The 16775-nt window shown below is 38.1% G+C and overlaps 1 protein-coding gene and 1 pseudogene across 1 annotated transcript; one reads left to right on the forward strand and one right to left on the reverse strand.

The window, feature by feature from the left end:
• Positions 1-975: 975 nt before the first annotated feature.
• Positions 976-7214, forward strand: LOC147518335 (uncharacterized). The gene is made up of 7 exons (XM_086593890.1): positions 976-1254; positions 1354-1400; positions 3813-3974; positions 4605-4975; positions 5068-5186; positions 5298-5379; positions 7013-7214. The coding sequence occupies exons 3-7, from the start codon at positions 3825-3827 to the stop codon at positions 7212-7214; spliced, it is 924 nt and encodes a 307-aa protein (XP_086450016.1). The 5' UTR covers positions 976-1254; positions 1354-1400; positions 3813-3824.
• Positions 7215-8830: 1616 nt separating this feature from the next.
• Positions 8831-16775, reverse strand: part of LOC147518336 (violaxanthin de-epoxidase, chloroplastic-like) — a 39646-nt pseudogene continuing 31701 nt past the window's right edge.

Here is a 16775-nt window from a genome sequence, read left to right on the forward strand (position 1 = left end):
TACACGTGTATGACTTATATCATTTTGGAACCGTTTCTAATTCTCAATGGCATTTAAAAAGATTTATTTAATGAATTAAATGTTGTAAATTCAATACATGCATGCATTGGTTGTACATTGGATTCTTAATATTATCAATTTAATTTCAGTGGCCCTTATTAATTGATGAGAGAATTCTTTTAATGCAAATTAAATGCAATGCATGCATTGGTTGTACATTGGATTCCAATTTTTCAATTACTAAAAAAATAATGGGCATAAATCAAATTGCTCTTCTTTCCCATTTGGCTCTTTCCTATTTATTGCATTTAAAACAAAGTTAACGACTAATTTATGAGTTTTCTTTTTCAAATATATACATTCTAAACACTGACTTCCGAATCTAATTTGAATGGGCTTAATAAAACAAAATGGTAGGACAAAGAGAGGTCGGGATCGTCTTGGGATCTGAGTTATATGTGCATGGCGATCTGAAGAGATACACGTGTATGACTTATATCATTTTGGAACCGTTTCTAATTCTCAATGGCATTTAAAAAGATTTATTTAATGAATTAAATGTTGTAAATTCAATACATGCATGCATTGGTTGTACATTGGATTCTTAATATTATCAATTTAATTTCAGTGGCCCTTATTAATTGATGAGAGAATTCTTTTAATGCAAATTAAATGCAATGCATGCATTGGTTGTACATTGGATTCCAATTTTTCAATTACTAAAAAAATAATGGGCATAAATCAAATTGCTCTTCTTTCCCATTTGGCTCTTTCCTATTTATTGCATTTAAAACAAAGTTAACGACTAATTTATGAGTTTTCTTTTTCAAATATATACATTCTAAACACTGACTTCCGAATCTAATTTGAATGGGCTTGGGCTTCAACCACACTACACTCTAGCACGATAAATTAAATTGAGAGAGTGAACAATCCAACTTCATCTTCCAGTAATAGTATAGTCTAGCGCTCCCACCTTTCAAGCTCTCAAAAAAACAAAGAAACGGCAGGAGTTAATTTCACAACGACTAATTTCACATCCTCAATAAAAAAGCCTATCCTCAACGACTAATTTAACAGATACTGTAACTCCCCTTTTTCCATTGGCCTTCCCAAATAACCAATACTGACTGCTATTAAAATAGCCATGATTTTTCCCTTACGTTGCTCCTCTACTCTTAGTATAAAACCTGGATCGCTCGCTCTCTCACAATTCGCTAAACTCTCGCTCCAGATTCGGCATTGTTCAAAGAGGTGTTTTTCTATTACTAATGTCTATTTCTTTACATCACCATCCATCTTTTCTAATTGTTCATTTAACAATTCATGTTCTCTGTTTGTTTCTCGCTCTAGATTTTCGTCCTCGGCTTACCGAACTCTTACTGCCAGGATTCCAACAGGTTCTTTACATGATTCAATTTGCTTTCCCTTCAATTAGTTTTCAATTTCAGGTTACATGATTCAATTTGCTTTCCCTTCAATTAGTTTTCGATTTCAGAACCTTACGTAATTTACTATTGTGTGCTATATTTTTTTACTGAAATTGGTCTACGTTACTGTAGCCACAGTAATATGATGCATGTGACATTTACGGCATTTTATGTTGATTGCCCACATGTTCTGAATTCCAATTGAGGTAACTAAATATGTAGCAAAACATTTTGACAGTTTAGTCGTTTATGCGTGGCTCAGTTTGGGTTAAGGTGTTTGTGAGATATGTTAAGCGCTGCTGCCGATATCTAAAATGGTAACCAATACCATTTGTAACTGCTAACAAACATTGAGGTTTTCATGGTCGTTTTCATATCTTGCGGTATGTTTAGTGTTGCCCTAACACACACTGAGGTTTTCATGGTAGTTTTCATATCTTGCGGTATGTTTAGTACTGCGATGCGTTTAGGTTTTCATGGTAGTTTAATATATTTTTGAGTCGAAATAAAACTGAAGAACCAAAATGCATCCATCCGAAAGGGAACACAAGACGTCAAAATAAAACTGAAGAACCAAAATGCATCCATCAGAAATGGAAAGAAGTGAAAGTAATTAAAAAATCATATGTTGGCGTCTTTATTATACAGTTTGCAGAGGGTGTACAGTGTATGGTTCTTCCAAATAAAACTGAAGAACCAAAATGCAGCCATCGGAAAGGGAAAGAAGTAAAAGTAATACAAAAATCAAATGTTGGCGTCTTTATTATACAGTTTGTATAGGGTGTGCAGTGCACAGTTCAGAGGATACATCATCTGAGGTTTTGAACGTTAGAAAAATCTTTTCGCTAACGGCGACTACAATTTCGCACTCGGGTTTACGTGCTTTCTGCGGAAAATGGTTGCTTGTTTTTTAGAATGTTTAAACTTGCCACGATTGCTCTGTTTCGATCAGTTGGTCAGCTGGTCTTGGGTAATTCAGTTGGTTCAGTTAAAGAATTCACGCTCGATTAGTTTAGCCCTGTCTCGAGTCTTGAACAACAGCTAGCACTAAATTTCACCATTTTTTTTTTTATTATTCTGAAATGTTTTCCTCTTCTAATCTTAGCGTCACAGTATTAATATATTTCCAATCTGGGGTATTTGCGATTCGAGAGTGGTCATTGGTTAAGGGGAAGAAGTTAAAGTAATTCAAAAATCAGATGTTGGTGTCTTTATTATACAGTTCCGTACAGTGTATAGTTCTCCAAAATAAAACTGAAGAACCAAAATGCAGCCATCAGAAAGGGAAAGAAGTAAAAGTAGTACAAAGATCAGATGTTGGCGTCTTTATTATACAGTTTGTAGGGGGTGTACAATGTACAGTTCAGAGGATACATCATTTGAGGTTTTGAACGTTGGAAAAAATCTTTTCGTTAACAGCGACTTCAATTTCGCACTCAGGTTTACTTGCTTTCTGCAGAAAATGGTTGCCTGTTTTTTAGAATGTTTAAACCTGCCACAATTACTCTGTTTCGATCAACTGGTCATCTGGTCTTGGGTAATTCTGTTGGTTCAGTTAAAGAATTCATGGCTCGATTAGTTTAGCCCTGTCTCGAGTCTTGAACAGCAGCTAGCACTAAATTTTACCATTTTTTTTTTATTCTAAAATGTTTTCCTCTTCTAATCTTAGCGTCACAGTATTAATATATTTCCCAATCTTGGGTATTTGGGATTCGAGATTGGTCATTGGACATTTTTGGTTACCAAAAATATTATGCACCTTAGTAAAAAAAAGTCGTGGTTTTTTGTTTGAATGTGGCAACCTAAATTTTTTTAATGCGGGTAGTCGAATCTTGAAATGCTAAGTTCTGAATTCCAATGTAGGTAATTAAATATGTAGCAAAACATTTTGACATTTGAGGTTTTGGATTAAATTGTTAAGTAAGCGTGTTTTGCACATGCTGCCCTGATCTAAAACGTATACCCCTACGTATGCACACTTAGTGATATTGGAATATTGGTGTCGCACCTGCTGCCCTGGTCTTTCTGTGCGTCTCAGCCATTACGGTATTTTTAGTGTTTCTTTCAATTTGCACGAGAGTTAGTTAGGAGATACTCCTGGAGCATGGTCTTAAAACTAAATTGATCCAACACGTACTGAGCATGTTTTAAGACATAGCTGCTTACTTAATGTTAGGTATTTATGTTGTGACTCTTGACTAGGTTTACTTCGTATGTATTTCATTTATGCTTGGTCAATTTGCCAAAAAGTTGTGGGTTTTTATTGTGCGTTGTGCTAATCATTTATGAAACCGAGATGGGTCTTTTTTCCTATTGCTTTTAAGTCATTTTGTCGTGTTTACCATTTTCCTGGTTTAACATATTTAATTTTCCAAATGATAGCTTTTGGAGAAAATGTCGAATCAGCAATTCACCGATCTTGACAAACTTCACACTCGAACGGACCGATGGAAGATTAGGGTTCGAGTCACCCGGATGTGGAAACCCATTAATTCGAAGAAGAATTGCGCTATTAGCATTGAATTTGTAATGCTCGATTCTAAGGTACTGATTATCCGTTGGATTTGGGTGGGAAAAAAAAAAAGATTGTCAACCTACACGAGTCGTTGTACAAAATGTTTTATCAAATAAAATATCTGTATAGTTTTGTCATATAGACTAAGTGGGATAGTGTATGATATGATGTAATAGTCCAAAAACCACTATATCATATCCTCCATAATTGCCATCGTATGCTTTTCCCCAATGTTAAATGGTATGTCCTTTAATAATTATTTTGTATATACATTTTCCTAAGTTTGTTTTTTTTTCTTCTCATTATAACTATTTGAATGCTGCTTATTATTTCAACTGATTGTTCTTATTATGTACCGGCCTTTGGTGTTTTATCCGTGTCCATTAGAATCATTCATTCCATTTTTTTTTGACTATTTTTTTTTACTTTATCTGATTCCTTTCTATGCCGTCATTGATTGCACTAATTAACATGGGAGGCTGTCGCCCATTGGTTTAGGCATGCTTGACACATATATGATTTGTGCGGGATTTGGGTTGTTGTCGAATAGAGTATTCAATGTGTTGTTCAATATAATAGTATATCCGTTTTGTTATTCATGCTGGTTCCATGTCGTAATGGGGAGATTTCACCTTGATTAATTTTCATCTTGCGGTCAGGGTTATCAAATCCATGCCGTTTTGTTCGAAAAGGATTTCCAATATTTTGATAGCGTTGTCAAGAAAGACTTTGTCCAGGAGGGCAGCATCTACACCTTGGAGAAGTTTGACGTTGTGTTTGCGAAGGACTACCGCCCCGTCGAGAATGCTTACAAGATCCATTTCAAAGAGGGGACATTGGTCAAGATCGCAACTGAAGAAGCCAATGACATCTCAAAGCACATGTTCAAGTTCGTCGAATTTGACAATATTCCCACTAAAGCAAGCCAGCTAACTTTTCTCACAGACGTGATTGGTGTATTGACAAAGGTTGGCAAAGCTAGAATAGCTGCTGGGAAACTTTTAAAAGAAGTCGTTATCATGAATAAAAGGTAATGATCCCATTTTTTTTCCCCCGTCGGCTTTATTTGTTCCCTCTCCCTGTATCATGTTAGCCTCTGGTGATGATTTTTCTGTTTTTCAGTGGGCTGGAGCTGCCAATTACTTTGTGGGAAGGTATGACATCAATAATTCCTGAAGACACGATGAAACAACCCAACGTAGTGATCATTGCGACGTGCCTAAAGGCAGGCTACTACCGAGGTGATTTTGCTTTGGCATTTTCGTTATTTATTTCGTTTTGTTTTGTTTACCTACCTTTGTTGTTATTTAAAATGACTGTTTGAATTTGAATTTAATTATTTTGTGTTGTAGGCAAGCTTGGGCTGTCAACCCTTAGTGGCACCAAGATTTATATAAACATGAATATCCAGGATGTGAAGGACTTTAAACAGAGGTAAATAAATTGCGTATCTCATCCATGTAATGTTACGTTCCTTTTGTTTGTACTTAGCATTTACCTTAGCCAACATATATAAATAAGTAAAGAGAAGGACCAGTAAATTAGAAACTGAACAGAAATACATGTACAACAAAATATACCCCCGCCAAACGTAAGTTACCACAAAGCAGTTGGCTCTTCCCCTCAAACTTTGGATCCGACCAATTTCCTCTATCTCTTGCATTGTGTGAGTCACTACCATCTCAGCCACATCCAGACCAAACTCCTCAGCTTTAAATACCCCCTTAAAAGTTCAATCGATATCTTCTCTGGAAAGCCTCCTTCCTTTGCTTTAATAGCTGCTTAAACCTTGAACTTCTCTGGAAAGCACAACAAGTATAGATGCCTCCTCCTAAGACATTGATTTCTCAGATCGTTGTTCATTCCTCCCATTTTCTCTACAACTGAATATACTTATGGTCTATGAAAAATCAACTTTATCTCCCTGCACATAACACGTTATCTTCTCTGGAAAGCCCCCTTCCTTTGCTTTAATAGCTGCTTAAACCTTGAACTTCTCTGGAAAGCCCCCTGAGTTTTAATGCTCACATCAAGTGTAGATGCCTCCTAAGACATCAATTTCTCAGATCGTTGTTCATTCCTCCCATTTTCTCTACAACTGAATATACTTATGGTCTATGAAAAATCAAGTTTATCTCCCTGCACATAACAGCTTAGATTCAAATAGACGCTATCTACACCTCTTCTCTTTGTATCAAAGATGGAGTAGGCGGTGTTAAAACACTGTTGTTACCTCTCTCATAAGACTCTTCCATCACTATGGGTAATTGCCTGTCAGGACAGTCATAGCCTTTTGAAAACCGGCTAGGACTGGGAGAGTTTATCATGCCTGGCCTTGATGGGCTAGAACCTGGGCAAGCGAACACCAACAACAGAAAAGCCACTGTGCACAATCAGTCATGGTCGAGCTACCACAGTAACAGTTATTCGGAGGTAAATTGTACCTCTTTCTCATCTGGATCCTCCAGACGCCCCCATAGATTAAACCAAAGACGCCTAGCACTACTCCTGTCACTCCCAGAGCCTCCCTGAAAACCTCATTGTCGATATTGGACAAATGACCAAGTTGAAGATCCGAGAAAGGAGCCAAACAAAACAGCAGAAAAGTCCCATTGTGAACCTACATATTCCCAAAACCAAGTCTTTCCATATTCCAACCAACGACACAGAAACTACAGAAAAGCGAGAGATATGACAGACAAATATCATCCCATATATCAAACAACCTCCCTTCCCTCTGGTTCTCTCCTCAATGGCTTTTTGATCATTTCGTAACGAACGTGAGAATCTCTTCTCTAGGGACATCGGCTCCCTCTCTCAGCCATGTTTGTGTGATAGTGAAACCATAAATGTTTGTTTGATTTTCTTTTTCCTTGCCATTTAATTGATTCCTAGGGAATACTCTCTTTTTTTTTTTTTGTTCTGACGAGGCCCCATCCTTAAGGGTGGAACAATCCTCAATGCAGTCCACTGCTCATTACAATAAGTTTAAAGCATGGTTTACTTATGAGTTGCTTTTGGCCTGTGATTTTTTCGTAATAGCTGATGAGTTACATTTGTTTCTCAGTTTTGATACAAAGAAAATAGTTGTTGAATTGGAAGACTCTGGTCAATCTGGCGGGCTTTCTGAGCAAGACCTTCTCATTGATAGGAGGGTTGACATTGGTAAATTGAAGGAAATCGGTAGGGATCGCTCATGCAAGGTATATGCTCCCCCCTCCCCCCCACACACACACGCACACGCACTTCATTATTTATTTGCTAGCTGATTAAAATGTGTAGCCCTGTTCTTGATTGTTATGTTCATTTGAACAACCACCATCCTTATTTTATTGCATTTGTCTAGGGAACAATGTACACTTGCAAGGCCACCATAAGCTACATCCCTGATAGCAAGTGGTTCTACACTTCGTGCGTTAGTTGTAAGAAAACTATCACTGGAACAGTATGCACACATTGTAGTGTTGGCGTGGTTGATAGGTGTGCAAAAAAAGTTTTTTTTTCTTCGTAAAGTCATTTCCCTTTTCCCATCGTGCTGTCCACACTCTCATCCATGATCTATTCCTTTTGTCCCATAAAAAAAAATGATGATGCAGGTATATGCTACGAATGACAGTTAATGATTCATCGGGGGACACCACATTTGTTGCTTTTGATAAAAACGCCGAACACTTGATTCAAAAGCCAGTTAAAGAATTGGTTCATATTTCAAAGGCATGCTACTACCAGATTGTGCATCCTTTTTTTTTTGATCCAACAAAGTTTTTGTCGTATTATACCTTATGTATTTCACCGTATAGGAAAATGGCCCGCTACAGCTTCGGAAAGAACTGCAGCGCCTTGAAGAACAGGCGTATGTTTTCCAAGTTAGAGTCACTGACTATAGTGACAAGGACAAGTATGAATCATTCACCATCGAAAAGATTTTCCCAGAAGACATTGATAACACAATAGCCAAAGAAGTATTAAATAAGGTACTAAATTTCCTGACTAAATTTGCTGATTACAGGATTACATCTCTACAGCCTTGCCAAACTAATTTTGCCCCAATGCAGTGTGACCAGGGTTCACTATTGGAAATTCCAGCTGAAGCCACCTATAAAGAAGCCTCTGCCCAAGAAAACAGCCGTGAGGACCCACCGGCAAAAAAACCTTGCAGGAGAATGGATTGATGTAGGGAAAGTCATGGACAAAACTGCGATATTTGGTGGTCATGGCCAAATCTGCGGGAAAGTCTTGGGCGAGAGTAAGGGAATACCACTACAGCGTGGCCGCCACCAACCACAAGGGCTACTCCATTGCAAGATGCACGGCCAAGCAACTACAAAAGGCATTCAAATTGATTACCTTACAAGAGTGTACTTAGCTTTGATAGGCGGTGTATCTTCTTCGACGTTTCCTATTTTTTTGTTCTTCCCTTGATTGCTCATCGATAAATTTTTTTAATATTTTTGATATTTCCCTTGATTCAATCAGAAGAATTTGATGTCGTGATCAAGTGTGTTTTATTGCAATTATTCACAGTAGCCGCACAATAACTGTTGTTACACTTTTTTTTTTCACCCCTCCTCCCTTATATTCGTGTAAGAATGAATGAAATGAAATTGCCTGTTAGGACTGTAATAGCCTTTTGAAAACCAGCTAGGACTGGGAGAGTTTATCATGCCTGGCCTCGATGGGCTGATTAGCTGATCTCCCGCCTAAAGAAAATTGTGACATTTCGCAATTAACCACTTTGCGAATTTAAAATCCAATTATTCAGCTACGAAGTATTCAGTTATCTTCATCTGTTCCTTACCAAGGTATCTCATGGTTTCTCCATTTTCTGTGATACATTATGTACAACTCCTAAATTCGGAGTCCTGCAGTATCACATTCACTCTCTCTATACAGTAAATTGTTCCTTCTGTTTAACTTCAATCTTAATATGTAATGTAGATCCTTCGGGAATACCCAAAGGCGGATCCTGACATGAACAGTTATCAACTATATAAAGCTCCCATTCCTTGATGCCACACTTCTCCAGTGTAGAAATCAACTTCTCTTTCTCTATCTCATCCGGGTACTCTCCATTTGGACTAACAAGTACGACTCCAAAGATAAGGCGCCTCGCAACCTTAGCGGCGCCACTATAATGAAACAAACCCATTTCGGATCATCGAAACATCAACAATTGTCCAAAATTCATTTGACACCACACCATTATCTAAAACACTAAAATAAAATGTCCCTCGGAATATTTCCTCTTTTAACTTCGATATCGCGCTTTCTCCAAACCAACTTCCCGTCCAAAGTGCTAACTTGAAAAACTGGCTCATACCAAAATGACCCTCTTGCCTTCCCTCTATAAAAAAGCTGGTATTGACAAGAAAAATGATCATACGCAGGGTTCTGCCCTGCCACAACACGCCAACTCCAATCTAAACCTCCCATCCAACCCACAAAGAGATCCTCGGCAGCCTCATGACACAAGTCCTATCCTCGAAACTTTTCCATTGGAGGCACATAAGGTTTATCGGGAATCTTTGCATCCAGTTGGAGACAATTGTGTTCTTGTAGTACACCTAGAGAAAATGCCTCCATAGCTGGACTCTCGTATGATGCTATACACCGATAATTACAGACCTGGTCGGTCGGACTGCATTTGTTCAAGCACTGGAGAGCATTCCTACAGTTAGGATCCAAGAGGCAGTTCAATACTTGCATTCCACAATTCTTTACCATGCAATTAAGCGTTGAGAAGCCTTTTGATCTCAAATTTTGCAACATAGGAACAGGCCTTATGTATGCATTAATGATCACCAATAAATAAAATCTTATATCATCAGAATTACGACGATCCCATGCCTCAGAAAACAGAACTTGACTAAAAGCTCCATGCTAGAAATAATGCATTACAAAATTTGCATTTTTTTTTCTTATGTATTTCTAAAGTCCGATATAAAGTGAAATGCTCATAAGGACTGTAGTAGGGTTCTAGCTACAACTCATCCCTGACTTTAAGGGAATATGCCAGTAAGAGGTGGAGTCAAGTAGTCGTTACCCCCCTGAATTCTTCTCTAAGCTGAGGCCAGTCGATCAAATTCAAAACTGCTTGCAAATCATCAGTTCCTATGATGGAGTAGGTCATAGGAACTCCAAGTCATATGAATATCATCAAGTTGGGAACTGATTTTAATTGTATGAATGCAGAGCATAAGTTAAGGCGTGACATATTACCTTTCCATTATAATCTCTAACCTATAATTCACACAAGGCGTGACATGATGCTGTAACGGACATTATTCTTATTACAATTAAGTGTTCTCTTGAAACTGAACTTCTTTGCGATTCGCCCATGCTTTCACCAGGTACGACCCCTTCAACTACTTAATCACTTTTTAGTTTTCCAATTTACCTCCATTTCAAAAGCTAACTTGAACCCTTCCTTTCATTGCATTAGGTGTTAGATGCTTATCATTACCTCCTTCTTTATTACGTTCCTGCGGAATCATACCTTAATGCAAGCTCAATAAAATCAAGGTTAGTTCATTTCTATCGTCAGAAGGGATTATAGTCTTTTTAAGCATTCGTTAATCCAATTCTGGTTCCAATTAATATTGTACTTTAAACTGTTAGTTTGAGATGTTGTCTCATAATTTGGCTTTTCATGAAGCTTATCATCACATTGTATCTGCGCACCCATTTATCTTTCTTAAAAAAAAAGGGGAGTAAGGCAGTAGAATAGATGCTGCAATTGAGGCTTTGGAGTTCTGGGAGGAACTCACAATGATACACCATATCACAGTTACACCATACCACAGTGTAGGAGCTAATTGAAAATTATATCGCATATCGACATCAAAAAGATTAAGGAAATCAAAGGGGTATCTATGGAGTATTGAAAGCAAATAATATGTTCTACTTATGAAAAGCAACTAAACAGAAATAGAAAAAGTCTTTCAGGACACAAAATGCACTCTAACAAATAAGTTAATAGTGACTCCTATTATTTGAATCATAACATATCAAGATCTATACAGTTAGGTAAGTACAAATCAATTTCATTTCAAACCACAGTGAAGCCCATGATATGAAAAGTATCAACGTATCATCCCATATTACACAACTAGCAATACATATGAGAAAGAGGTCAAGTACTCCTAAAGACCATGATTATCTTTGCTACTTAGCTGTTTCACCATATAGATAAAAGGAATGCTAGCAGGCAACTCAAGTTGGGAGTGGCATAGAAGGTGTGAAGTATATGTTAATATTGAAACATTAAAGACATAGAGTAAGACATAATCAAACCAGACTGATAAATAACTTGGATAAATAATTAACTAGACTGATATATATGTCATTTATGGACTCCATTAAAGAAACTCATAGGGATGAGGTAGGTCATAGGAACTCCAAAAAACTCCAAGTCATAGGAATATCATCACACTGGGAACTGATTTTAATGATAACATATTTTGTCTTTCATTGCATCAGGTGTTGGATGCTAATCATTACGTCCTTCTCTATTACGTTCCAGCGGAATCATACCTTAATGCAAGCTGAGTAAAATCAAGGTTAGTCCATTGCTATCGTCAGAAGGGATTATAGTCTTTTTAAGCATTCGGTAATCCAATATTAATGCTGGCTCCCATTATTATTATACTTTAAACTGTTAGTTTGCAATGTTGTCTCATAATTTTGCTTTTCGTGGAGCTTATCATCAAATTGAATATACGCCAACAGTAGTATTTTGTGTACTTATTTACCTAATACCCCAATCTTATCAAACTGTTTATAGAAACCATGGACACCCAAGCATCATCATACATACATAATGAAACTGTACAAGAGTTCATTCAGAACCAACGAGCAGCCCAACTTGAGGTTAGATGTCCATTAAAACAATTTTTTCATGTACTGGCTTTCCTACTTATTCCCACGTTAGTGATTTTCTAATCTATACTCATACTTTTAACTTGAATGAATCTGTCTAAGGCCCTACGGATTGCTGTTTCTGGCACTGCTCCACTACACCAACAGCGTGCACTATCCTACACAATGGATTCTGATGTAACTATGGGAGACTCATCAACACAACACTGGTTATCTCATGAGGCTACAGTCTGCAGTGAATCAAATAGCCAGTCAACTATCAGTCTAGCAACGCCCTCTATGTCCACACGGAACATGCATTCGCTCCTTCAGTTAGGACCCTCTCGGCGTTCAATAGCTCAACGTGCACGTTGACAGCGGGAGGTAGCCCTAAGAGTTTCAACCACCCAAAGGGATCGCATATATCCTCCTTCCCTAACTCACGGCCGCACAGTGGAAACAGCAGTACATTCTATCGATGCAACAAATTTCACTACAACCACCGAACGAGCAGATAAAGGAAAGCATATTGTAATTGCTGACACTCTTTCACCACAGCCGTACATCAACTCAGAACCTGCTGGACCGTCATATGGTGGATGTTCTTCTAGCGCAACTCAGCATGAGCACTTCCCACTACCAACACGTAACTTCAGCCCCGGTTTTCATCTTGGGTCATCTTCCTTAAGGAGCAACATGTAAGTACCATGTCGAAACTTAAATATTTCCGTAATGAACAATTATAAATTACTAAACTAATTGAATACTAATTGTTTTTTCCCTACCGAAATTAGCTCCATAAACAATTTGCCTCCAAACAGTACTGAGCCGGATGATCCCGCTCAGGACGCTATTAGGCCCGAGGAAATTTCTGAAGAAGCATCCGAATATTCTGACGAAGAATACTATGACATTGACGAACTTGAAAATCCAACCGAAACAATCCCTTTTATCCCGGTCGAGCGTCATTACCTTGGGGAACTAGATGTTCAATGTCAGTCTTGCTTCGCTTTACATTGGAGCGCAGAGCAACTCTCCAGTTCAACTAAAAAAAAACCTTTATATGGATCATGCTGTCTCCAAGGAAAAATAAAACTGCCCTCACTTGATCCACTGCCCCTTCCGCTTGAATCACTCTTCGAAGGTAACGATTGGCTTGCACGTGATTTTCGGAAGAACATTCGGGGATATAATGCTTGCAATGCATTCACCAGTCTTGACATTAAAGCAAATGACCGAATCTTGAAAGGACGTGGACCAAAGTCGTTCACTATACATGGAGAGCTCTGCCATAAGATTGGATCACTTTTACCTGATGAACATGTCGACCTAAAATACACCTAGTTATACATTTATGATGCTGGCGTGGCTTTAGATTATCGAAAACAACGCAATAAGCATTTACTCAGGGAGGTGCTAAGTATTGTACAAGGTGTTTTGGTACAGGCAAATGCGTGGTCAAAGTTTTTCAAAAATGCACATGAGGTCTTAAGTTCAAGTGCATCGGCGAACAACAATATACCAGCCTTCATACAATACACTCCAGGAATGGATCGCCGCCGATATAATCTCCGGGCCACTTCTGAAATCGTTGTGGTATTACCCGGTGATGAGACAAAGTATGATATGTTACGAGACATCGTTATTCACTACAAAGAAGGTGGACTAGAGAGGATAAGTGAATGTCATCCTGCTTATACACCTCTTCATTATGTACTTCTTTTTCCTAGAGGAGACCTTGGTTGGGCACCGGATTTGCGACAATCACTACACCAAAAAAGGTTTTTACTAACAGCTATATCCGTTACTTATATTTTTACTAACGCTTATATCCGTTAGCTCTGGGGTGTTACAGTCACTTAGGCAAAATTTAGTAACGGATATAACTGTTACTTAAATTAATCTTAGTAACGCTTATATCCGTTACTATAATTCTTTGTAACGGATAGCCAACTGTTGATCGGCAGTTTAATCTATTCATTTCTAACGGATATAAGTGTTAGTAACGTTTTGGCTATTTGCTTTAGTTACTTTTCTTCAAGGGAAATCAATTTTCATATGTCACAGATATATCCGTTAGTAATAGATGTGCCACTTGCTATTAATATCGATATGTGTAACGGATACATCCGTTAGTAATAAATGTGCCACTTGCTATTGATATCGATGTGTGTAACGGATATATCCGTTACTAAATTTTTGTCAGTTAAAAAAAATATATATATTTATTTTTTTCCTGGGTCAAAATGTCAAAAAAAGTTCACCCTGCACATATGAATATTCCATCTTATAGAGATATCACATTCCACAAACTTAATCAACATATAATAACAAAAAACAAAACCACTAATCAATTAAACATTATTATAAAAATATAGACACTAGTCCAAATCCCAATTTACAAATCAAACTTATATAGAAATGACTTCACCTAACCTAATCTTGGGATGTCTAATATCTTTGTCATAGAATATCCCATTGTATTGGTCGATCCACCGGTCTTTGTTATTGCTCTCTCGAGTGTTCCCCCATCAGTTTTAGGGGTGCACATCTGCAATTCCCATAACTTCTCCCACGATATCACCACTTATTTGACAAAGCCTGGCAAGAATTGAAATATCTGAGAAACATTGACTGGTGTGTGTGTTGGTTTTCGACATGGCAACCTATATGAAGTAAGACATAGTTAGGTAAAAAAATATTTCAATCCTCTAGTTACACAAATATTTCTTGGGGTTAAAACCTTATAAAGCGCCTCCTTACAAGGAAATCAATGCTAGGGGCATCTCATGGAATTGTGACTATATGTTAACAGAGAGTGTTCTTAGTCTATCAGGGTAACCACAATTAGAAATTTTATGCGTCAATGTGTTTGTGTCCACACGGATATGCGGATACTTATCTTATTGGGCACATATTAGCATTTGTTTCGGAGACACAACACAAACCTTTCCCTACTAGAAAGATTTTTTTTTCTGCAAGAGTCAATTCATTACTGAGGCTTTCAAAATATGAAGTGTCCATGTCACATAGCTTAATGTGCTACTAAAGTACCAAAGAGAAAGGCCAAACCACCAAGGCAATGCCTTGCAATTTATCCTCTTTGCAGCCTAATACTTGTTCGGCAAAGACAATATTATTTCCTTAAATTCTAACATAAGCATAAGAAGTTTGTAACATCAATTGTTCGAACGAATCATTTAGCACAATAAACCACATCCCTAGTTGCTCAAAAACAGACATAAGTTTTCAAAGTTGGTACAAAGTTACCCGAGTACTCATGGAGATCAAGCAAAATGGCACCTGCCCAAAGAACCCTTGCTCTTTGCGCTAACTATAGAGGGTAGGCGTGATCCTAAAGCAGATGCAGATCGATAAACAACATTCAAAATTCTAGTATGCTCGACTTGATCCCGTAGATCACTTAACCAATTAAGATGATGCAGTGACCTGCAAGAAATTTAAGGATTCTAATGTTAGCTAGCATGGTATGATAAAAGACAATCACAAAAACCACTCGCCATAAGCAGAACGGGAGAATCTTGGAAAGTCATTCTTCCCTTACCCAAAATCTCTTTAGAAAAGCAGCCATATCCAAATATACTTTCCATAAAAATACCTGTGATGATACTGCACATAGAAGGTAGAAACAATGGTAGTTGCGCTCAGGATCGGAAATTTGACAAACACGAGATCTTTCAAAAAGATAATTTCTAATAGTAGCTCATGAAGCTACTATTAGATATTATGTCATATGGTATCTGGAATCTACCAACACTCATATTTTAAGGCTATATTTCTTTTCAATGGACATAAAATAATATCGAAAAAGGTCACCATGCGCGGAGGACTAGTCGCGAAATAGAAATTTGAATTCTTCTCCCCATGGGTACTTGGGAAAGGAGCCTAGCTGCCTCATTAGGGTTCACAGAATCGTTGGATGCTTGGGTACACCTACCTCCCTTAGCACTAATGCTGTCTAGGCTGATATGGGAGTTGCTACCTCATGCATACTCATAGAAAAAGCCCTCACGACCTCGCCGGTGTGATATTGACTGATCCAAGGAGCGGGTACTAATTAGGCAAGGTGATCGATCTTTAAGCTAGGTGAGAATCATAACTTCAATTATACCCGGGGTTTTTGTCTTCAATATTGTATATAGAAAGAGGAATTAGAGGCGTAAGGAGACACGATGGTAGCGAGCATCAGTGAGGAAGGAGACTATCCATCGTACTCTCGACGAGGACCTATACGCTGTTTCAAAAGCCTTTCACCGATCAATGGGGTTTCCGCCACTACCAATTCCCTTTCAAAGCTCGAGAGCGTTCTGTACTTTTAAGACTTATTACTTAGAAACTGAAAAAGATGGTATAATTATTAAAAGGCGGTTCTCATCAACCGAGAGCTCCACTCTATTATAGGTTTATTCAAAGTATCAATCACGGAGGATCTTTACCTTTTTTTTTCTTCTTTTTCTTCTCTTATGATTCTTTTTCTTGCTTTTCTTATTCGATGATTCGTGGCTGAACCGCCGGATCGAGCGGGCAAAACTCATATGTAAAGGTGGATGTCTTCTATAGACTAGACTCGAGAAAGGTGCTATATGCATCTGCCCCGAAAGAAAATATGCCTATGGTCTGGAAGGCTTGCGCACATCCTCTTGATCTAAGAGATTTGTTCAAGGAGGTCATTTCGTGTGGACCACGACCACGCGTTAGAACGAACAACGTATCTTACTAAACCAACGACTAACGGACCATTCTTTAGAGAGGAAAGCGAGGCATTTCGGGTGAGCTTGCAAAGAAAGGGCTATAGATGTAGTTGAAAAGCTTCCAAGCAAAGCAAGGAGTGTTTTCGAAGTCTTCGGCGCAAGGCGGCAAAAGGATAGTCACCGGGGCATGGCACGGTTGTTATAGTAGAGTGAGCGTTAGTAAGGGCGAGGGCAATACAAGGACAAGACGACTAAGCCCGA

Source organism: Coptis chinensis, chromosome 2, assembly GCF_015680905.1.
Source record: "Coptis chinensis isolate HL-2020 chromosome 2, ASM1568090v1, whole genome shotgun sequence".
Lineage (NCBI taxonomy): Eukaryota > Viridiplantae > Streptophyta > Magnoliopsida > Ranunculales > Ranunculaceae > Coptis > Coptis chinensis.